Raw genomic sequence first — 25092 nt, 5'->3', positions numbered from 1 at the left:
CGTGAAATCCTCCCAACAACCAGAAGAGGTTGGTTGAAGAAGCCAAGGCACAAAACACAAGGGCACAGAGCTAGGAAGTGACAGAGCGCGTTGCTTTAACCCAGGTCTCTCTCAATCCCAAACCGAAGGTGGTGCAGCAGGCAAGGCCCAGCCAGGCGGAGATGGGCGGGATGGAGTCTTTCCACCTTCTTGCCTTTCACTTGGGCGATTTTCCCTCCCTCAGAGGAAAATTCTGGTGTTTTGGTTCTTGTTTTGCTTTGCTCCCGTTTTCCCATGTTTATATGACAGCTGCTTGTGAAACCCTATAAATCTGCAATCTAAACAATCCCACAATAGCCTGAGCCATAGAAGGACATAAATTCTACAGAGTAAGGTGGAAAGACCATGCATGAGCTTTGGACTTTGTGAGCTAGCATCCTAGCTCTTCTAACAGCTACCCAGGTGATTTCAAGAGTATACTCCGCAACCCAAAATTAAATTCAGGGACAAATAAAATCAGGACTGGCCACTGACTGAGCTGGTGGGTTTTATTTTTTTACTTTTATTATGGGCATTTTCTAACCATACAAAAAGCAGAGAGAACGGTATAATTAAGTCTCATGTACCCATCACCCAGGTTCAATAATTATTAACTATTGATCAATTTTGTATACCTGCTGCTCACCCTCCACACTATTATTTTGAAGCAATTTCAGATATAGCATTTGATCTATAAATACTTTAGTATATAGTTCTAAAATAGAGTAACTTTTTAAATTTTAACATAATCACAATATCAGTATCACAACAATCAATCAATCAATCAATCAATAGCCCTGACCGAGTAGCTAAGCTGGTTAGAGCATCGTCCTGATATGCCAAGGTTGCAGATTTGATCCCCAGTCAGGGCACGTACAAGAACCAACCACTGAATGCATAAATAAATGGAACAACAAATCATTTAAAACATTCATGTGCTGGGGGGTGGGAACAGCCGGGGAGAGGTGAATGGCGGAAAAAGGAGACTCGTGTAATACTTTAAACAATAAAAAATTTAAATTTGAATATGAATAAATTGAATTTAAATTTAAAAATGAATAAATAATTTTATAATTATTTAGCCTCAATATCCAGTGTGTTCAAATATCTTAACTGATCTCATAATTTTTTTATTACTTCGTTTTTTGAGCTCGGATCCAAACAAGGATTACAGACTGCATTTTGTTGTTAAGTATTTTTAGTCTCTTTTAATCTATAGATAACGCCTCCTGCTGTTCTTATTCTTACTGAGGAAACCAAGTCTTCTGACCTGAAGAATGTCCCACAGTCCAGCTGGTTGATTTTTACCTCCATGGTTGTTTTGACATGTTCCTCTTACCCCTGTTTTTCTATAAACTGGTAGTTACTACTTGAGCCTGGCAAAGATTCGGGTTCTATTTCTGACAGTGCTATGTACTTCCCGCTACATCAGCTCAATAGGCACATGATCCTGGAGTCTTTCTTTTCTGTGACGTTAAGATTGATTAGTGGCTGCCCTGGCCAGTATGGCTCAGTTGGTTGAACGCTGTCTCATGCACTGAGAAGTCACCAGTTTGATTCTCAGTCAGGGCACATGCCCAGGTTTCAGGTTCAATCCCAGGTCAGGGTGCATGCGGGAGGCAGCCGACTGATGTTTCTATCTCTCTCTTCCACACCCTTCCTCTCCCTCTAAAATCAATAAAAACATTTTTTTAAAGAAAAGATTGATTAGTGGCTTTGAAAATCATCAGCCTGATCCATCCACTAAAAAGTCTCCCATCGCCCTAGCTGGTTTGGCTCAGTGGATAGAGCATCAGCCTGGGGACAGAAGGGTCCCAGGTTTGACTCGGTCAAGGGCACATGCCCAGGTTGTGGGCTCGATCCCCAGGAGGGGACATGCAGGAGGCAGCCAATCAATGAGTCCCTCTCATCATTGATGTTTCTATCTCTCTCCCTTTCTCTCTGAAATAAATAATTTTTTTAAAAAAGGAAAACAGTATCCAAAAAAAAGGAAAGTCTCCCATCAAACCAGAGACATAGAAGCATCAAACCAACTGTCCAACCTATGAGGGAAGAGGGGGGGGGCGGGGTTAGAGATCAAACAAAGGACTTGCATGCATGCAAATGAGCATAACCAATGGACACAGACAGTAGGGGAGTGAGGGCATGTGCTGGGGGGTGGGAACAGCCGGAAGAGGTGAATGGGGGGAAAAGGAGACTCATGTAATATTTTAAACAATAAAGAATTTAAATTTAAAAAATAAAATAAAAGGTCTCCCATCAGCTCCAGCTAATGTTTCAGCAACCATTTAATCACTACGTTGTCTTAACCAGCCGTGGGCAAACTACGGCCCCCGGGCCAGATCCCGCCCATTTGAAATGAATAAAACTAAAAAAAAAAAAAGACCGTACCCTTTTATGTAATGATGTTTACTTTGAATTTATGTTAGTTCACACAAACACTCCATCCATGCTTTTGTTCCCTCCGGTCCAGTTTAAGAACCCATTGTGGCCCTCGAGTCAAAAAGTTTGCCCACCCCTGGTAAACTCACTATTTCACAAGGGGATGCAAAGTGGTGATGTTCCATTTCTATAATTCCCTGTGTATTTATTAGATGGAATTCTTCTATTAAAAAAAGAACTTCTCCTCATCAACAACTACCCCAAGGTAACCAATAAGAAAGACAGAATGAAATGCCTGATTCTTTCTCTCTCTTGACCAGTTTTCAGGATGAGCTGGTTCCCCGGCATCTTCCAGTGGGGACCACTGAATTCTACACATTGTAATATATTTGATGTGTGTCAATCCATTACAGTTACTGTTTTTAATGCTCAACTGTCCCATATTTGGACACTGGGGGGGCCCTTCAACTTGGCTCCTGAGTCCTTTGACAGGGCACAAGTGGTCTAGGATAGATTCTTTACTTTCCGATACAAACTGTTCCAACTCACGTTGTACATTTCCTGTCCCAGACCTGGAATCAGCCATTTGCCTGAGGAACCTTAGTTTCTTTTAGTGGGAAATTGTATTTAGAGGCCACAATCTGGACATTGCAGGTGCTAGTGGCTACTGCTAGTCATTATTTCTAGACTTTTCGGTGGACAACGCTAGGAAATGCTTTTTCATTTGTTAAAGAGAAAATATTTCAGGAGGTCATGCTGAAATTTCTAATTCAGATTTAGGATTACAGGATTTTTACTTAACATCTTTGATTATAAAATTACAGTGTCTTTTTTATGTGCTAAAAACATTGGTTTCTGATGATTTTCACATAATTTATACATACACATACATATAAGTATATATAATCAATTCAGAATAGTAATATCAATATTATTACTAACAATGTTATTATAAACAGCTTAAGACTTATTTGGAATTTGTTTTGACCTTAAGATAAATTCTGCTATAGGTATGTAATCCAATAATTATGTTTTAAAGTTATCTGAAGTAATTTTCTGTGTGGTTAAATAGCAACTTGAAACATAAATTTGCTTCATTTTGTTCTTGATTTGGGGGGATTCTTTTTTGTCTTAATTAAAGTTTGTTTATAGTTAAGAAAAACATCCATAGGATTCCAAAGATAAGTCTACCCAACAAAATACATTGAGAAAAATCCAGCTTCTAGTCCACCCATCCATCCATTTCCCTGTGCAGGTAATCATTTGTATTGGTTTGCTCTTCCATTTATTTCATTATAAGCAAATACATATGTGTTTCTCAGATAAAAGAAAACTTGCTATCTATTTTTTGCACCCCGCTTTTTTCACTGAACAGTATACTATGGAGATCATCCCCTTCTTTTTTATAGCTACCTAGAATCCCATTGTATGCATGTCCCATGGTTCCTTCAATTATTGAAGGATATGGGGTTGTTTCTAGTCTTCTGCTATCCCAAATAATGCCACCATGGAAAACCTTGTACATATGTCTTTTCTTATTTTTGCCTGTGTGTCTTTGGGGTAGATCTCATAAAAGGAATTGTTTGGTCAAAAAAATAATGCACATGTACGTTTGCTAGATATTTCCAAATTCCCCTCCATATAGCTGGTACCATTTTTACATTCCCACCATAAGGTATATTTTACATGCTGACTTCAATTTTAAAAAATCTCTCAAATCTCAGGGGCCTTCATTTAAAAATCCATGAAAAGGATTTTAATTGAAACTATCTAATTCAATTCCCTACATTTTGGACAATGGAAATTTCTTTTGCAAACAAGTAGTGATGTGCTCAAGAAAAAGCTTTTATCCCCAGTCTATCCTAACTTACAATACACACTTTGCACATAATTTCCTCTCCCCTACTTATGTCAGAAATTTAGGCACAATATTACATATCCAGATTAAAATATCATAGATTTGTCTGGGTCTTTGTGAACTACAAGTGATCCCCTTATTTGGAAAATCAGAGTTGGAGGGGTTGCTTCTCAGTGCTTTCTCCTCTCCTAATCCACCTTCATCCTTTTAACAGATCACAGATCTGATGGGGATTGAGTGTTGGCTCCTATCCACACCACTGAAGAGCATCACCTTACCTCCCTTTCCCCATGGTATCGTCCCAGCATTTGAGTTTAGCCGGCATGTAGACTTTGTTGGTTCTCCCTGGTCATCCCTACTTCTAACATCTCTCAAGTCTGGCCCCTCCCCTCCATCACCACTGCCACTGCCTTAATACAAGTAGCTAACATTTAAGGGACTTGTACATACATACTCTCATTTACTCCCCACAATAACACTATGAGATGGATACCCTATCAACCCCATTTTACACCCGAAGAAATGGATGCACAGTGAAGTTCCTTGTCCAATACTACACAGCTAGCAAGCAAGTAGGGGGCTGGAATGCAAACCCAGGTATTCCAACACCAAAACCTACCTTAACCTGTCGTGCTATGGTGCTTAATTTCAGATGTTCATCACCTGAGTATGGGGGCCTCCTAACTGACATCACCACCTCTAGGTGCACACTTACACACACACACACACACACACACACACACACACACACACCCCTCTGCCAATTATCCTCTCTTCTCCAATACCCATGTAATCTTCCAAAACACCAATCTCATTACATCAGACCCCTGCTTACAAATGGCTATTCAAAAGATAGCATCCAAACTCCTAACTTTGAGAGACATTGGTTCTAAATCACCAGCATCCTGCCTTATTTTACATCCCAGCTCTCACCATTCCCCAGCTACCCTTTCCCATATCAGTGCCTTTTAGTTAAGAACACACTCTGACCCCCCAGTCAAGTAGAATTACTCAGAGGATGCCAGTTCACCGTGGTCTTTCTCACCTCTGAAAATGCATTTCTACCCACAATGCTCTTCTCCCACCTCCATCTAGACCCCTTCCTCCCCCATTCACCCAACAAGCCCCTAGGCACAGATTTCAAATCAACTCAGAATGACCTCAGGAGACCGCTGAACCCTCCTTCTATATAGTTCTATCTTCTCATTTTCTTACACAAAGGATAGCAAATGTATACACTGTCGTTGAACCCTGCTTTCCCCCCATATCTTTGGGATTTCTCCATAACAGCACACAGAGATGGTCCTCACAGTATGGGAGGATGTAGCTGAATTTATTCACTAATCCCCTGTTGAGGGACATGTGGTTGCCCAGTCTTTTGGGCCCCGATTTCAAGGGACTAAGACTAGCCGTTCCTGCTCTTCATCCAACAACAAGATCCCACCAAAAGCATAGCTCAAAGAGAGTCCAACCAGACTGACCACTGCCAGAACCAGGCCACGATAAAAGCACCGAGGCATTGAGGGCCAGTGGGAGCAGCCCAGGTTCTGCACCTTCATTTACTTGTAAGAATCACACAGGAACAAAGGCTCTGATCATCTAACATCTGCTCATTCATGTCCGTTTCCTGAATCTCAATGCTCAGATCCCAGAGCCACGTATAGTTCATGTCTTAGGTGGGCTCAGAGAAGAAGCAAATGCCACCACGTAGCAATGCCCAAGCTTGGCCTTTTTATTAACAGTTCAACTAGTCCTTCCAGAAATATTTAGTGAGCTTCTTCTAGGTGCCAGGTGTTATTCTTAGGAGCTGGGGAATAAATATGTGAATAAAACTCTCCGCTCCTAGAGAGCTTAGATGGCACAGGCGGGGAGAGAGGGGATATAACAGACAATAAAAATGTAATAAGTAAAATAAGCAGATGATATAATCTGTCTGAAGATGAAAAATGCTATGGGGAAAGCAGAGCAAGCAAGGGATATTGGACAGGAAGGTGCAGGATGTGGTCGGAGTAGGGCTCCTTAAGGAATCATGGGCAATATCTTATTTTCTGGGCATCTCCTTTTTGCAGGTGCCACAGGTCAAATGTCATTGTCATCATCGCCACAATTAAACTGTCATCATTGCAAATGTCAAGGTAATAATAAAGTATCCCAGTTGCCTTGAATTGTGTGTTAGAAATTGCTTGAAATAAATTGTTTAGGACTTTAAAACCATTTTTGTGATCCAGAAATTTCGGCTGCTGAATGTTTTGGTGCAACAGGGTTTAAGGGGAGCTCCAAGTGGTTATTTCCACCATTTCTCCTACTCAGATCAAACATCACAGAAGAAATTCAGCCTAGAATTTGCCTGTATCTTTATTTTGTTTTAATAAATAGTTACTGATTTCACAGAGGAAGGGAGAGGGGGAGATAGCAACATCAATGATGAGAGAGAACCATTGATTGGCTGCCGCCTGCACACCCCCTACTGGGGTTCAAACCTGAAACCCAGGCATGTACTCTGACCAGGAATTGAACAGTGATCTCCTGGTTCATAGTCAATGTTCAACCACTGAGCCACACTGGCCGGGATTGCCTATACCTTTAAAGGCTTGCTCAGGTCCCTGGCTAGACTTGACTAAGACAACAGTCAGGTTTACCATGACACCCTTTATTCCTACCAATGCATGTGCACATATGTTCTCATTGGTTGTTATAACAAACTCCACATTCTATACTAAGCCCACACCCTGAGCCCCTTTAACAAACGTGGGACCTGAAGGTGCAGCCCAGACCGGAGCTCAGGTTCCTTACTCCCTGGGTCTGTGCCCCCCATGTATACTAGCTCCCCAAACATAAAGGCGGTGTATTTGTATCTCTCTAGCCCTTTCAGACAGGCAGGCCGAATAAAACAGAAGTTGGAGAAAGCCAAGCTTTGGTCTCAGCCCAATTCTCCTCCACGAGACCATCCTGAGTGGTCTTCTCATCAGTTAGATCAAGTCATGTTGCAGTTAAATTGCTCGTTCTCTCGTGTATTCAACAAACTGTGTACCAGGGAGGACGCCAAGATGCTGAGGACACCAAGAGGAAAGACACTGGCTCTGCCCACGAGGACTTCACAGGGCCTTTAGGGGAGACCGACAGGAGGTAAGTGTGGGGCAAATGCTTCAGTGGTGGCCACAGGGCATTACAGGAAAGGGGCGCCCAGCCCCCCTTCCCGCCTGGGGTCAGAGAAAGCTCCTAGAAGAGGTGAGGTCTAAGAAAAGGCCATAAAAACTAAAGGCATGTTCTAATAGGGGTGCAGTAGAGAGAGGAGGACAGTCAAGACAGCAAGCCCAGGGCTGGACAGCTAAGTGTGTGTGTGTGGGGGGGGGGGGGGCAGGCGGGAGGCAGGGGGGGGGGAAGGGGCAGATCCAGAAGGGTTTCTAAGCAGTCTCATCTCAACCTACAGGCAACAGGAAGCTCCAGCAAGGTCTTGAGCAAACAGATGACAAGATTACTAAAGTGGTGCTGGTGTGGAGAAAAGAAAGATCTGAGGCCAGGCCCAGCTGGAGGCAGTGGGAGAGGTCGGGAGGCATGGACCAAGGCAGTGGCAGTGGCCGTGGCAGTGGCATTGAAGGGAGGAGCACACACTGGAACAGGCCGGAAGCCTGGTTCTGAGCCTGGGCTCTTCAATCATTGGCTAGGGGACCCTGAACTACTAGTAGTTCCTTAATCCCTACCTACTTCACAGGGTTGTTGGAGGATTAAATGGAGTAACCGAGGAGGGAGCAGAGTGCCTGTGAACCCTGCAGCACAGCGGGAGTAGCAGGAATACAGTGCCACTCACTCACCCCCTGCACCGTCTCCTCAAAGACGCCTCATTGCTAGGAGACTCAAAGGGACACTCCCGGGCAGGTGAGGTTTCTCTGCTCACTTCCCTTCTCTAACAGCTGAGTGGCCTTTGGTAAATCTGGACCTGGCTTTCTTTTCTATAAAACAAGAGGATTGGATTAGATGATCTCTAGGGTCCCTCCAGTTTAAAGTCCTGCAGTTGTGTTGTCTTATTCATCTTATGTCTCAGCCTCCATGATAGTAATTATTTGTCACATGAAAAATTACTGAAGGAAGATTTTTCCATCTAAGAAAAAACAAACTAAGCTAATAAGTGGCTAACCCTGAAAAAAAAGCCTGTGTTCCTTAACTGCCTTGAAGGGTCATATTAACATTCTCTGCTCAAAGACACGTTTTTTTAATAAAAATTCAAAGGTATTTTCACCCCCAAAAATGTATAACATCTGGGCTCCTAAATGGTTCAATTATCATTGGCCTAGACATTTTCCCAAGAAAACAAAAAGGCTGTCCACATAAAAACTTGCAAAGGAATGTTTATGCCAGCTTTACTTATAATAGCCAAAAAATGGGAACAACCTAAAACAATAGGCAAATGGATAGACAAGTTATAATATACCCATAAGATAGAATAAAAAGGATCAAGCTTTTGATATATACAAAACACACCCACACAAAAAAACAGAGGAACCTTAAAACCGTTATGCCGAAAGAAACCCCAAGGAATGGGAGAAAATATTTGGAAATCATATAGCTGATAATGGTCTAGTATCTAGAATTTATAAAAAAAAACTCTTACAGTTTCACAACAAAAAAACAAACAATTAAAAAATGGACAAAGGATCTGAATAGATACTTTCCAAAGAAGATTGCAAAAGGCCAACAAACACATGAAAAGATGCTCAACAGCATTAGTCATTAGAGAAATACAAATCAAAGCCACAATAAGATGCCACTTTATACCAGCTAGGATGGCCATAATTAAAAACAAAGGAAAGTAGCAAGTGTCGGCAAGGCTGTGGAACAACTGGAACCCTTCTCATTCATTGCTGGTGGGAATGTAAAACGGCACGGCCACTTTGAAAAACAGTAAAATTAAACATAGAGTTACCATGTGACTCAGCAATTTCACTCCAAGATATTCTATACCCAAAAGAATAGAAAACAGGTGTCCAAGCAAAAACTTGGACACAACTGTTCAGAGCAGCACTATTCACAATAGTCAAAAGGTAGAAACCCAAATCTATCAGTTGATAAATGGTTAAACAAAATGTGGTCTATCCATACAATGGAATATTATTCAGCGATAAAAAGGGATGAGTACTAACATACACTAGAACATAAATAAACCTTGAAAACATAAGTGAAAGAAAGCCTGATACAAAAGGCCACGTATTTTATGATTCCATGTATATGAAATGTCCAGGCAAATCCTTAGAGACAAAAATCAGAGTAGTGGTTGCCAGGGGCCTGGGGGAAGGCGGGAATGGGGAACACTGCTTAATGGGGACAGGGTTTCCTTTTGGGGTGACGCAAATGTTCGGGGACTAGAGGGTCATAATGGTTGTACAACATTGTGAATGTACTTAAAACTACTGAATTACACTTCAAAATATGTAAAATGGTAAGTATTATGCTATTTGTATTTTATCACAATTTTTAGAAATATTACTTAAAAAAACATCAGTATGCTGAAAGAAGCCAGGGCAAAAAAAAAAAAAAAAAAAAAAAAAGTACATACTGTGATTCCATTTGTATAAAATTCCAGAAAATGCTAACTCATCTACAGTGATAGAAAGCAGGTCAGTCGTTGCCTGAGGGGGAAGGGGTTAAGGGAAAGAGAGAAGGATAATAAATTATAAAAGGCAATGAAGAAACTTTCGGGGCTGATAAAAAAATATTTATAAGCTTGATTGTTTGATGGATGCTTTAAACATGCACAGCTTAGTATATTTCAACTATGCCTCTGTAAACAGACAAAAACATTGTTTAAATTATCATTGGACCTCTAAACTCTTAGACTTCTTAAATGTCTAATCAAAATACACCGAGGAACTTGACCGTAAATTCTTTCACAGGTCAAAAGCAAACAATCCTTTCCTGATTTATGGGTTCTGTTAAGTCAGGTTTTTTACATACCGTGGTTTCTTGAAGCAAAAGAACACCTGTAACAATGTCTGCTAAGACCGTTCAACAAGTACGCCCGGTGGAGGCTGAGCGAGCTTGATGTGGCCATGTTTCAAGTCAGGAATTCTTCTTGCTATTAATAGGAACCCAGGACACTTTAAATCATTGCTGATTCCTGGTTTTCTGAATTGGTTCAGAAATGGTCTGGTAGGACTTGGCAGACACTCGCTTTGCAAATCAAACTATCATATCTGTTATTATTTTAGCACATGCTGAGAGGATTATAAGTGTTTATATACTCTCAGTGAGCATCAAATTCAGATCTTGCCTAACATGCCTAACAAGCAGAGTCAGACAGTGAATCAATGCCAGAGTCAGATTTGCTCGTGGAATTTAAATTGGGATATGGATTTCACTTTAAACCAAAAGGCGTGCTTACATTACAGGAAAAAAAGGGGGGTAGGACCCAAAAGAATGGTTTTAATTGGATTGCTTAGTTTGTCTCAAATTAAATTTTACCTACTTTCAAAGTTATTTCAGCATTTTTTTTCTATACTTTTTTTGTAAATGATGGGTTTTATAGAAATTATTTTGAGGACACAGATATTTACATAAAAATGATATTTACCTAACATTCTCCCATTCCAGCCCCACCCCACCACTTCTTTCATAAATACTATTTCTTAGCTTTGTTGGGTCCTTAAATGTTTGTGACTTGATATACTCATCTGTAAAATGGGGAAATAGCAGCCCTTACCTCAGGATTATTGTTGGATTAAATGAATTAGACGTAAAGTGCTTAGGATAGTAGAGGGCACACAGGAAGCACTCAATGAATGTTCACTGTTACTCACTTTATATTATTGTTCCCTTTTACAGATGAGAACACTGAGGCTCAGGATTAGTGGAGGCAAAGCTGAATCTGGAACACAGCGCTTGGCTGCTCCTGATTCTTTTCACTACTCCACACCACCTTCCCCCGTACATATTTTCTGCATGAAAATAAAAGCACCAATCTGGAAGAGGCAAAAATAGCTGTGTAACTTAAATCTAAAAAGCATGAACAAACTGGTAGTCACAGACCAGCTCTGGGACTCACCAAGTTTAGGCTCCCAGGCAAGTCATCAGTCATTTTTAAAGTCAGCCTCATGTAGTGATTTTGAAAAGGAAAATAAAGGGTTTTTGCGAAGAGTGGACATAGTTTCAAGAAGATGCCAAAAAATTGTGTGAGCTAGCAAAAATTACATTAGCATCCACTCACTGCCACCAGCATTAAAAGGGATTTATATTAACTTGATATGGACATTAAAAAATACTGCAGCTCGTGACAGAATGCCTGCCGTAGAGGTTAAGTAGGAAGTGACTGGCCCATCAGTTAAGTTCCTATTAAGTCGGGACTAGAAAAATCCAGAAGCTCCAGATATATGCACAGGCTGGTAAAATACAACATATTTTCAAGGCTATCAGATTTAAACCATTTATCCATTCTAACATGATATTTAGTTATCATTTAAGTTCCATATATTTCACCCAAGGAGGCTTTTTCAGAATATGGTCAAATTAAAATACAAAACCACTAGGTGAAAGTGTGTTGGAAAACTGAATATTCAGAGGGTCTCACGGTATTTCTCCCAAAGACAACTTACTAATCACAAAGAAAAAGATGTCCCGTTATGAAGGAGAGACTGGGTGGTGACCACATTGACCAAAGGAACAAACTCAGTGGAACAGACATCACCTGTTGCATACCGTTACCAAAATGGTTAATCTGAACTGGTCATGAGGAAATGACAGACACATCCAGATCATGGCTCATTCTACAAGACAACTAATCTGGAATCTTCGGTCATAAAGAACAGAAAAAGGCGGGTATACTTGCTAAATTAGAAGAGATACCATAAACAAATGCAAGACCAGGTTGTTGTTTTTAAATAGCTATAGGAGATATTTTTAGAACAATTTGAAAAAGTTAGAAATCTAGTGTTCATTAGAAAAAATTATTTAAGTAAGATTAATTTCCTTAGCTATGATAACAGAATTAGGGTGATGCCACTTACTCTCACGTAGTTGGAGGAGCGGAGTGTGATGCTCGGATTGCTTGGCAGGATGGCACAGAGCAGGAGATGTCCTGGGAAGACCCAGTCTACCGCCACCTGCACAAAAACCTATCAGGGGCCTTGGCTGGTGTTGGCTCAGTTGGTTGGGTGTCCCCCTGTGAACTGAAAGGTTGCCGGTTCGATCTGCTGGTCAGGGCACATGCCCAGGTTTCAGGTTCAATCCCTGGTAGGGGGCATGCCGGAGGCAGCTGGTCTATGTTTCTCTCTCTCCCTCACTTCCTCTCTTGCTAAAAATAAACTATTGTTTAGAAAAAAGAAAAAAAAAAACCTACCAGGGGTTAGGGAGGCGAAAATAACATAGCCAAGGATGCTTTTTGTAATCCCCTTGAGGGATCTGAACAGACTAGAGCCCATGGTTAAATAGTTTAAGAATGTTCTCCATTTCACTGTCCCCTGTGTCCAGGCAGACAAAAGTCTAGCAGAAAGTAATAGAAAGATGAGGATTCCCATCCCAGCCTGACCAGTGCCTTGCTGTGTGACCTTGAACAATTCATTTGTCTTCTATGATGCTCATTTGCCTTACGGGGAAGTATAGGAGGGCGGGGCTCAAGCAGCTCTCAGATGCCTTCCAGGCCTGAAATCTAAAATGCTAACATAATGGGCAGCTGAGCCTTAAAGACAGTACAATACCAATATGAAATGTCTATTCCTATTTTTGTTCTAAAAAATGCAGTTTTCTTTTCTCTGATTACAAAGTTAATACACACTAATGGAAAGAAACAGAAAGTTTTAAAAAAGACGAACCACTATAGCTGCACCACCTAGAGTTAGAACCACTGTTAACATCTTTATATTTGTTCTTTAGATGTTTTTTCCCAGGCTTCGCAGGCACCTGTATAGACAACCATACACATTTTTAAAAAAACAAACATGAGATCCCTGTGGGCATGCTGCATGTGATTATTTTTAGTTAACAGTATTATATGGTTTATGTCCCCTATTAATCAATATAAAGTAACAGAATTGTCCTAATGAGCTGAATAGTACACACTGTTATTATACATGCAAATGATTTCTTTTCTCAACTGAGGACCATTTAGCTGATTTTTAATTTTTGCTCTTCTGGACAATGTTGCAACAAATATTCTTACGTCTGTAACTTAAAGTCTATAAATAAGATTTAATCACACAACCCACCCCCCTTTTTATGCAGAAGGCTCTAAAAAATCTCTTAGAAAGCAAATCAAGGCTCTCCGGGTCGCGGCAATCAGTGACCCTGTGACTCCGGGAGGACGCAGGGCCCAAGGAGGCCCGACCTTCGGAGGCTCTGGAAACAACACCTGGTCCCTTCCGCGCAAGGAGGCCACGGGGAAGCCTGAGGCCCCGCCTTTGGAAACCGCGATCTCTCCGCCAAGTGTTTTTCAGGCCGCGAGCTCTGGGCGGCGTGTCTGCAACCCACGCGGCAGACTGACCCTGCCTCACGGTTCACCGAGTCCGGTCTGCGCGCGGTGGTCTGGCTCCTAGAAGACGAGTTTATGTTGTTTGTCTTTAAAAACAACATCACCAAACACACTCCCACCTGCCTGTGTTTACCACAGTCCAACTTAGAGACATGACAATTAATTATGGGACCTGTCTCCTGAATTGAAAACAGAATTTTCTGTGTAAACTCAGGTATTCATTTTAACAATCAAAAATAATTGACATGCCAAAATAATTGTTTTCGCTTTTAAAAATTTCTAGTGACTAGAAGACGATATCAAACGTCCTCCTTCTCACTGACAGTGCCTATTTTTCTGACTTAAAATCATGCCACTGATTCAAATACACTTGGCAAATGTTGGAGAAAGCATTTTAATGGTCATTGCTGTTTCCATGAGCCACCAATCTCACAAACATGTACCTGGACCCATGGCTACAATATTGCTGACCCAGCAGCTCAGTGGTTGAGCTTCTTGACCTATGAACCAGGAGGTCATGGTTCGATTCCTGGATGGGGCACGTGCCCTGGTTGCAGGCTTGATCCCAGTGTGGGGCATGAAAGAGGCAGCCGATCAATGATTCTCGCTCATCGTTGATGTTTCTATCTTTCTCTCCCCTCCTTTCCTCTCTGAAATCAATAAAAATATACATTTTTAAAAATAATAAAAATTTTTAAAAATGGAACTGCTATGGAGTTTATTCTATCAGATGTACAGCAGGAGAGGGGAGGCATGCTACTCTGATAATCACTCAGCATTATTCCTGGAGGGTCACGTAATTTTATTCTTGGAAGGAACTGCCATCGATCACTTCCAGTCCCTGGGGTGCTGGATTAGGAAGGTTAATTGGCTTGTCCAGGTCACCCACTCCCAATCCGAGGTTTTCTTGTCCTCTCTGCCCCTTTTTGTCAGAAACCCAATAATTAATTTAGAGCAAAGGTGTCCCTTTGACACTTGCCAATATCAGGCAGATCCTAAGTCATCCTATTCGATAATGAATTTTAAATAAACCCAAAGAAGTACCTTTAGAATTTACACAACCTTGTCCACTCCTTCAGGGGCATGACACTGGGGGGTCAGGTTGGAGGGCAGATCTATTCAGGGCCAAAAACAAATTTGGGAGAGGATCTACAGACAAGCTGCAAAACTGAAAAGTATTAAGATGTCCAGACCGCAGTGAGCGGAGGCTTCCAGGTTTGGGCTAGAAGTGGGAAGTGGCAACTGATAACTGATGGGTCTTTACTGTGATGGAGAAAAAGCAGGTGCAAAGTAAGGGCAGCAGCAAATGGCCTCGTGCATCCTTAAAGCAAACACCCACATTAAAAGAAGGGCAAAGTGGCGTGAAAACTATCTTTATGGGGTGACAACCACCCCCCAGCCCATGCGTGACCCTCAGCCTTTTGTTTCTGAACACATGGAAAGATTTACTCAGCAAACTGAGCTACAAGTTATTAACACCTCCTCATGCAAGTTGCCAAACGGCTCCCTTTTTGCTCATAAAACATATTCAAAGCAACGTGTACCATCTCCCTGACGGATATGCTGTCAGTGAGTGGGAAAAGTTGCCTTGTAAACTGTCAAGGGGACTTATTTCTCTTAGGAACATAGGAAAGAGGAGGATCGATTGACTTGGCCGTAACTCCCGCTGCTGTAAAGACTTTATCACAGCCCAGCCTGTGTGGCTCAGTGATTGAGGTTCAACCTATGAACTAGGAGGTCAGGGTTCGATTCCCAATCAAAGCACATGCCCAGGATTCGGGCTCGATCTCCAGTGTGGGGCATGCAGGAGGCAGCCGATCCATGATTCTCTCTCATCATTGATGTTTATATCTTTCTCTCCCTTTCCCTTCCTCTCTGAAATCAATAAAAATATATATTTTTAAAAAGACTTTATCACAGGCCCTGGCTGGTTAGCTCAGTTGGTTAGATCATTGTCCTCATACACCAAAGTTGCAGGCTCAATCCCCAGTGAGGGCACATATAAGAAGCAACCAATATGCCCTAGCCAGTTTGGCTCGCTGGATAGAGCGTTGGGCTGGGGACTGAAAGGTCCCAAGTTTGATTCCGGTCAAGGGCATGTACCTTGGTTGCAGGCACATCCCCAGTAGGAGGTGTGCAGGAGGCAGCTGATCAATGCTTCTCTCTCATCGATGTTTTTAACTCTCTATCCCTCTCCCTTCCTCTCTGTAAAAAATCAATAAAATATATTTTTTTTAAAAAAGAAGCAACCAATAAATGCATAAGCAAGTGGAACAACAAATTGATGTCTGTCTCTTTCTATCACTTTCTTCTTCCTCTCTTTCTCTCTCCCTCTCTCTCTCTCTCTCTCTCTCTCTCTCTCTCTCTCAAATCAATCAATAAAAAAGACTTTATCATATTAGAATATGCATCATATCCAAAATACACAAATAAAATATTGGGGGGTGCAAGGGTCCTTCCCTTCCACCTCTTTCTCAAACAGCTGGCAGCGATGACTTATCCCCAAACTCGCTGTCTGTAAATGTCAAAGACTGAAACCTTAGTTGGGTGGAATTTAAACGGTGACCACCCACTGAGCCAGGCAAAATATCAGCCCACCGCCAACACCCCCTCGGCGGTGTTGGAAACCAAATTCACATTCCTGATTCAAAAATGTGCCTATTTAATTAAAGTCAGGATTTCCCAGTCTTCTTACTGGTGGGAACAAGCAGGATCAGGTTTCCAGGATAACACACATATCACCAAGATCCGACCAGGTTCATTACCCAGAAAGTGAAATGCCATAAACTCCTTTCCACAAACCACTAATTACTGTCTTTGTTCTGACTCTGGAATACGGATCACTTTACATTCTGCAAAACTTTTCAACAGGCTCTTCTAAACACAGCTACCAGTCACTCACACCAGCTGTGGCTGCACAGCCACTTTCCCTGTTAAAATACACAAAATCCTATCAGTGAGACCATCCCAAACAAGATAATTACTGTGGCAGGAAATGAAAATCAGATGAAGTGGGGTTTTTGTGGCACAGGAAACCCCTTCAGGCTTTTGTCTGGCAGGGGGACCAGCTGATGAAGGGAAAAGGGAGCCCTGACTCTGAATTTCTCTTTGAAGTTTCAACTCCGCTATCTCAAGCTGCTTCTTCCAGCCTTACTTTCCACGTTCAGTTCAGTCCATTTCATTCTAGCCCTTGATTAGACCCCGGTTCCCAACATTGTGTGGATTCTTGTTTATCAAAGCTGTGGATGGCACTACATTAGTTTGTCCCCTGGAGGATTAGCTGTTGTGGGCAGAGAAGAAATATTAGTTTAACTGGAATCAAAAACCTACAGCCACAAGAAAAAGAAATGAGAGAGAGAGAGAGAGAGAGAGAGAGAGAGAGAGAGAGAGAGAGAGAGAGAGAGAGAGAGAGAAACTGGATAATGTAGGATCATTTCACTGTGAGTCGATCCTGGCGGGGTTTCTTTTCCCCCTGGTAACTCTAAGGAAAGACAAAGAGATCCTAACCGATCAGAGTTCACATTCCAACTGGGATTTTAAAATTATGAATTTGATAAACTGCTCAGGAGGTAGCAAAAGAGTAAGTGATAAAAGAATAAAATGGGTAATCAAGTTTTTCTTCTTTTCTTTCCCTATAGCTCTGGCATTGGACCAGCCCTGTGTACACCATATGTATAGTCATTTACCATGACGAATGGGAATAATGTACTACATTTCATAATACTGATCTCTTTGGACATGTCAGAAAAACTCATAACTGGATGGCTACACTTACTATCTAAAAATACTTAGCACAACAAACCCTCAAGCACAATTTCCTTTAAAAAAAAAAAAAATACCCTTAAGAGACTTTCTAGAGAAGCAAAGAAAGTTTGCAGAATGCTAAAAACCCACCCTCTCTCCTTCGCTGTTTTGGGTAACTGCTTAATCCTTTCAGATGTTTTCTCCTGCTGAATGCTTGTCTTACGTGCAGTTTAAGATGGTATTTAAAATTGTCAAAATTCCTTCCACAATTGTATCCCTGTTTCCCCTAAAAACGGACTCAAACTGATGTTAGAAACTGGCACAGATGTTAGAAATTCCATCCTTTTTCCAGGAACGGACTGAGCATGAGTGAGGTAATATCCCTTTTGGCAAATTCTTATTTCCTCCCTAATTTTGGATGTAATTGTCAGCATGTCCATCAAAGTGGGTGGACATCACACATAACTTGCCTGCATATCGCTTCATAAGAGATGCGGGGAGATCTTTCCAAATGCAGAATGTCTGCAAAAATTCTCTGCAATCACAGTGACTACTTGTAATATTTTCTACTCTGAATCGAGGAGAGCACTTTGCTCTGAAAACACAGTCAGCAAAACACAGTCGGCCAGTGTAACTAACGCCATGCGGAAGACCATAAACTTGAGAAATTAAAGCTGGATTTATATCTCCATAAGTCACAAACACAGGCCGGTGACAAGAGCTAGCAAATGCTAACCCAAAACTTTTTCAATTTTTATAATTCATTTTTATTCATTGCTTATCGAAATAATCTGGAAAGGGAAAAAGTAAGTCGTCTACACTCAAACTAAATATGCAACCTGATGTCATAGATTAGGCAGAAATATTTTGCTGCAAATCAAATAATTTCAGAAAAATCACCTATGTGGTCACCTCATGGAAGGTGTGTGTGCTTGTTTGGTTAATTTTCACCATGAGTTAGTGGTACGTTTAGTAGTTGCATTTGACAATTGCCGTCAACATTTCACGCAGAATTGAATAGACTGCTTTCATTGAGGAGAGAGTTGTAAAACGTATAACCTAAGATTCCACTTTCTGATGTTCATCAAGGTTAATAAATAACTTCTTATAAACCAGAACTAGGTTTGATTTCAAAGCACAAAATTAAAATGTAAAATACTTTTGAAAATGTGAATGCTTAAGAAGATAAATCCTTAAAAAGCATTCCCCGAAACACACAGCTCAATGTTAGCTTACTTTCTGCTAATACGGAGAATATATTTTAAGCCCTCAAATTATTCTGATTTTCTAAACTCATCCCAAATCTCCTCTCGAAGTATTATTTATATTTCTTGTTGCCCAAGTGGTTGACATAATGTTTTACATTTTATGCAATAATATCTCCACAGTGGCCAACTTAGAGAATGCACATTTAAAACAAAGATCCCACAAGATATGAGCTATGCGAATCTGAACATCGCTGACAGTCTTTATCGGTAATTCCAATATTGGCCAGGAGTCTGGGGTTAACAAGAGCAGAAAGATCATGGACTATTCTTGATGAAAACCAAGAATGCAATAATAAGAAAACTAAATGTCCCCGAGTAGAACAAAAGTACTCCACAGAAATTAACTTTCGATGCAGTCTTCCTAAGTACTGAGACTGGCTTTCATAAAACAAACACCAAAACCAGTCTCATTATTATTAGTCATAAACCCCAAATCACCCTTGTAGAGAAAGACCTTGAAAGATAAGTGCACAAATATCATTATTCATCGTGCTACCCCATGTGTTTATCGACATAAAGGTAATATACCACAGTTCTCTTAAGGCCAAATACAATCTATCTGAATGGGAAGCAATTTTTATTATGATCATGATGATTATTTCACCAAGTCATTGACTTTACCCCAAATGAAAGCTGTTATTAATGAAAATCAGTACACCTGGACATTAAGACGTACCGAGACATTAAGAAGTGAAACATTTCTTGTAATCCTTAAACGCTAAGCGATATGAAGACTGATATTTTTCATCACTGTGAAAGAGGTCCTAGCTTCCCCTCTTATAAATTACATAACAACCTCACTAAAATAACTAGAAAAAAATACGGGTCCCACAACAAAACATTTCATATTTGATCCACTGGAGGATAAGTGCATCCAAACCTCTAGTTCACAAAATTCCGAATCAAGAGGCCAACAGCTCCTTGCTCGGCTAAAGGCAACCTCCCCGCTACATTTTCTCAAAGATGGCTGATGCAAACAGCGCCTCATAACTACAGAAAAACGGTTGCTCAGATTAAATTATGCAAACGTAGTTTCAAAATAACATGCTCAGGTTTCAGCGCACTCAAGGTGGACCTGCAAAGCATTTGCCACCTTACGCCTGGTCCCAGCGGAATCTCTGTGGGTACCGAGGGGAGCGCGAACCCCAAATCACCCTTATATAGAAAGACCTTGAAAGAGAAGCGCACAAATATCAAATCCCACAGGCACACTCCCTGGCCTGGACCTGGCTCCTGCACTGATCTGTCAAACCAGACAAGCTGTCAGGCGCTGCTTGAGGTCTCCATCCTCCACTTCTGGCAGGAGAGGCCATCTTTGAAAAGCCTACGCTCATCTTTTCAAAGTAAGATAGTCCAGATACAGAATTTCCAAAACGGAGATGAATTTACAGGGTAAATTATTTAGCATACGCGGTCACTGAAATATACGTTAAACGATCCATTTTCTACAAAATGGCATTTATTTTCGACCTGGCAACATTTCATCATCAGACACCCATCTACGAAGACTTTTCTGTGAGCATAAAACTCCTAGTTTTGTTTTGTGTGTGTTTTTTTTCTAATTAAATGTAAACGGTAGGAAAGTGCAGGGTGATTACAATACGAAAACAAATTCAATAAATTTAATGTGCAGCCTAATCTTAAGCCACAAAATATTGGCCCAGCAAGAAGCACATTAGGTGTTTTCCAACTAATAATTGGTCAATTAAGCATCTTTTTTTTTTAATAAGTGAAATTTAAGTTTTAAACATGTTTTCCTCTATTGGTTTATAATTATAGTAAAGACTAAAGAGAAAATTTAAATAATGATGTACATAAGCTGTCAATCATATTTAGTCTTACTGAAATAATCTGCAAAACAATAGGAAGAGAATGACAATATAAAACATTTTCAATTTTTATGTAGTTGGAAAGTTGCTAGCCGCTGAGTTATATAAAAGTTAAAGTAAAAGAGTGTCCTAAATGGAGCTTTGTGTTCTGCTAGTCAAAAAAAAAAAAACGGGAACCATTTTGTTCTGAAATATACCAGCTTTCTTAGACGTCAAACTTGAATTTTCACTCTCCTTTCTATTACATAAATCAGCCTTCACCACCACAGTTAAGTACCACTTACTTCCATTTACATCCCATCACTGGTTATTTCTCTTCCTGCGTTTCAGAACGTTTATGTAACGCAAAGCATCCATGCAGCGGCGCTGGAAAAGGCGCCTGCTCTGTTGCAGAAGGTTGGCTTTGCTGCGCTGGTGTGTACATCTCCAGCTTCGACAATGTCGCCCAAGCTCGCATCATCCAGGCTTCGCTCTACTTCTGACACTAGCTTGGAGGACTTCGCTAGAAGCTGAGGGCTTGAAACCCCTAGGAGAACAGATATCCCTCCAACAAACCAACCTTCTAGGCCTCACACTGTGGAATAAAGCCTGCAAAGAAGTAACACGACGTCCCCGGGGTGCTTTTAAGTCCCCGCGTGGGCTGAAAGGGAGTCTGCGGCCTGTGGACCACCCTAACCTGCTCGCGCGCGGGGAAAGCCGAAGAGGGACCACCCGGGGCGCACAGGCCGGAATCGCGAGATGCTAACTTGAATGGAAAACGGTTGCGCCACTGAAAACTCCTCACAAGGGCCTTCTTGCAAAGTGTAAACACGTCTTGCGGGGCAAAGCAAAACATGTTGTTTACAAACCCTCGCCGCCCTTTGCACCCAGGGCCGCTGGTCGCCTTCAGAGGCACCACTGAGAGCGCCTTCTTGGTGGCGGCGTGTCACTCGCACACGTTCACGCGCGCGCACACTCACGCGCGGCTCTCCATACGTTCCGGCGGCCTCTTGGGACCAGAAAGATGAAATAGAGCCTCTGGTCCATGTCCCCCTAATGTGGGCTATTTTAGTTCAAAATATCCAGTGACATCCCTGAAGAGGAGCAAAGGGGGATAAAGAAAACCAAAGTTACTTTCCCTGAATAACTAGGCTTCCTTGTCCCCAACCTCGCAAACAGCCAGAATGACGCCTACTCCGCAGGGAAAATGGGCAGGAGAACTTCAAACGCACTGGCGGCCCAGATAAGTTCCGTGGGGAGGGAAAGCCACGGAAGGGGGCGTCCGGGATGCGTTCCCCAGCGCACCCCGCTCCCTCCTCTTACTTTTGGATGATCTGGGGTAGGCCGGCTGGGGGCGGAGGCGGCGGCTGCATCCCTCGCGGGCCCTGGGCTGGAGGCGCCGGGGCACCCGGCACGCTGCGGGCATCTCTGTCCGGTTGCTCGGAGCCGCTGGGGTCCGCGTCCTGGCTCATGGCTGCGGCCGGCACCCGGTGAAGCGAGAGCTGTCCCGGCTCGCAGCGAGAGAGCGCACGCGAGGGGCGGCCCCGGGACACGGACGCTCACTGGCCGGGGTCCCCGTGCCCAGTCCCCTTGTCCTTCCCGGTGGCGCGGGGAGGAGACGCGAGGGGCGGGGAAGAGGCAGTCCCGGCGGCGCCGCCTCCTCCTCCTCCCGCCGCTCCCGCTCGTCCGACCAGGCCACGCGGAGCCGGGGTCAGGGGGCGTCTCCCGGCCGGCCAGAGCCGCCGGGTGGCCGGGGGCTGCTTGGAGCCCGGGGGGTCGGGAGAGCTCTGCCCGCCGAACCCCGGCACGGCGTGCGCCCCCCGGCACCGTGCGCCCGCGGGGTCCCAGGCCCCGCGCCCCGCAGCGCAGGCAACCGCGTGAGGCGGCCAGACGCACGCCAGCCGCCGGCCGGGCCGCCGAGTTCTGGGCGCTCCCTGGAGCCGGGCTGCCCGGAGACGGAGACGGAGACGGCGCGCCTCGCGCTCCTGCCAAGCGCCGGGGACGGAGCGCGCCCGGGCGTCCGCGCACCTCAGCGGCGCGAAGAGCTCGCGGCTTGGCACCTTCCGGCGTCTGGCGCCCGGCCAGCGCCACCCGGGCTGAGGGGCCCCGACCCTGGGAGTGCAAAGCCCGGACCCTCCCCCAGGTCGATGGGACTTGGGACCCCGGGTCTTAGACGACCAGGCCCGACGGCTCTCCAGACTGTCAGCTCCAGCTGCTGGCTTCAGGGGTCCCCAGAAGCCGCCGGTGGGGCCGCTGTGGTTGGTCATCTTTTCCCCTCTCTTCTCTAAAAGGCCCGCCGCAATCCCGCGAGCGCAAAGACAAAAGCAAGCATGCTTTGTATTCTTGTTACTTCTTGGCGAAATCTCAGTGGAAATGTGAAGAAGGAAAAAGAGAGAGTACTCGGACTCTGCATCTCCGCCATCCCCGCCTCTGAAGCTCTGCTGGCTGCCCGGGAGCCTGTGCGCGCCGGTTCACCTGTACACGCCGGTTCACAGCGCCGGTTCACACCCGTGGACAAGGGCATCCTGCCCTAGGAGACACCCAGGCAAGGGGCAGCTTAATGTCCTGGCGCTGGGATGGGGGGCTGAGGAGGCACCTGGTGAAGAAGCATCTAAGATCACGGAAGTCACCCAGGAAATCCTTCAGGACCCTTCGGGCTAAGGGGCTTTCTAAATTCTGACACCCGCAGCCTGGGGAAGCAAGGAAACGTGTCCCTTGCGTTCTTAGGAGCTAGAGCCCAACCAAGCCAGGATGCCCCACGGCCAGGAAAGAAGTTTGCTGAGGGTCTCAAACCCACCCGTCCTCCTCCCAGAGCCACGTAGAGGAAAGTTCTGGAGATGGGTTCTCTAGGACCTGGTAACTAATTGAATTCCCTTAAAGATGCTTTCTTCTCTTTCTAGACTGAGTTCCTGTCAACTTCCCCCACAGCCTCAGGAAACTAAGCCTCCCTTGATTTGTGTTATCCTGCCTAGATTTCCATCTCTCTCTCTCTCTCTCCCTCCCTCCCTCCCTCCCTCCCTCCCTCCCTCCCTCCCCCTCCCCCTCCCTCTCCCTCTCCCCCCACCTCTCTCCCTCCCTCCCTTCCTCCCTCCCTCCTACAGATAAAATGATGCATCAATTCCTTGTATTCATATTGTCACAATTTGCAAAATTGCACCTCACCAAAAAGCCCAGATGAAGAGATATTGATGGTTGTCCCCATTTTACAAATGAGGAGGCATCAGGGTGATTTGCCCCATCACACACCGCTAGGAAGAGGCTGCCACTAAATTCCTGGCTGTAGTTTCCATAAAAGCCCACCTTCCACCACTAGCATCCTCTTGGTTGATGGAAATTACCCTAAGTTACCATTGCAGCTCCCAGATACTAAAGCTAAAACCTTCTGTAAGCTTGCTTTAAAATCTCCCTCTGAGAATCTCCCAGAATCTTCGTGAAAGGGCTTTGTATTCAGGAAGACAGTTTTTACCTGTGGAGTGACTCAACCTCTGTGAGTACCAGTTACTGGATAGGTAAACTGAGAGGGATGAGACCCTGGTTTATACAGTTACTGTTGGGATTAGAGATAATGTATCTTGCATGTTTGGTGCAGGAGGTATTCAATCTGACAGTCAGTGCAAACATGATTCCTTATATTCCAGCCTTGTAGCCAAATAAAACAACAGATCTCAAACTTCAGGAAGCTGAGTGCCTGGAGGTCACAATGTTGATACAATTAAATCCACTCCCATGATATTTTTACTGGCAAAAAGATAAACAAACAAACAAAAAGCTCATATTATATGAGTGTGGCTCTCTAGGTCTCAAAAACAATGTATTAGCATATGTGACAAAATAATAACAGTGGGTAAATCTAGGTATTCACTGGGCTTTTCTTGTATCCTTGCTATAAATTTAAAATTTTCAAAGTAAAAAAAGTGGAAAAATTAATAACTCACAAGGTGTTTTTCAGAAATCCCATTTCCATGATTATAGCTTACTTTATATGTTGCAATTTATATGTTATGTCATAACTCACATTTGAATTGAAGCAGATGCAAAGGGAGAGGGGAACAGTGTAGCAAAAACCTCAGCTAGTTCACTCCCTACCTCACATCCCCCCAAAATGGAAATATTGATCAAGCACTGCCTTTTTGCAAGTCAAACATTGAGTGTATTAAACAGTTCCAATAAGAGCTGTTTTTAACTTATGTTTCCTCACTTCTTTCCAGGAAGTATGAAAAGATCCCTAGCTGGAGTTGCAACCATTTAAGAAACTGTCTTGCTTTTGTCCGCCCTGGGCCCTCACCACCCCCCTCGCCCCAGGTGCCTTCACAGTTACGGAAGTGAGAGAAATGCTGTGTGAGTCATCCGACTTGACAAATAGGGAGCGTGACTAGGAGGTGAGGGCTGGTGACATCTCTCTTTGTCCCACTCTGCAGAGGTATCCGTCCCTTCTGACCTACCAGTGAACGATGGTTAGGCAGTGAGGCTTTGCAGCCTATGAATGTAATTGAACATTTAATAGAAGTCAGCTTCTGAGTGCCTGCGTAGATGATGACTCACTTCACGCTCACAATAACC

The 25092-nt window shown here is 43.3% G+C and overlaps 1 protein-coding gene across 1 annotated transcript in view; it reads right to left on the bottom strand.

The window, feature by feature from the left end:
- The window catches only part of RBM20 (RNA binding motif protein 20), a 179004-nt gene extending 156873 nt beyond the window's left edge, over window positions 1-22131 (bottom strand). Inside the window, exon 1 of the mRNA XM_059661359.1 lies at window positions 21856-22131. Coding sequence (XP_059517342.1) covers window positions 21856-22004 — 149 coding nt within the window. The 5' untranslated portion in view covers window positions 22005-22131. The remainder of the gene's footprint in view (window positions 1-21855) is intronic.
- Between the last annotated feature and the right edge of the window lie 2961 nt (window positions 22132-25092).

Source organism: Myotis daubentonii, chromosome 13 (assembly GCF_963259705.1).
Source record: "Myotis daubentonii chromosome 13, mMyoDau2.1, whole genome shotgun sequence".
NCBI lineage: Eukaryota > Metazoa > Chordata > Mammalia > Chiroptera > Vespertilionidae > Myotis > Myotis daubentonii.
Note: the sequence above shows the minus strand (reverse complement) of the source record. Positions and strands in the feature narration are given on the sequence as shown.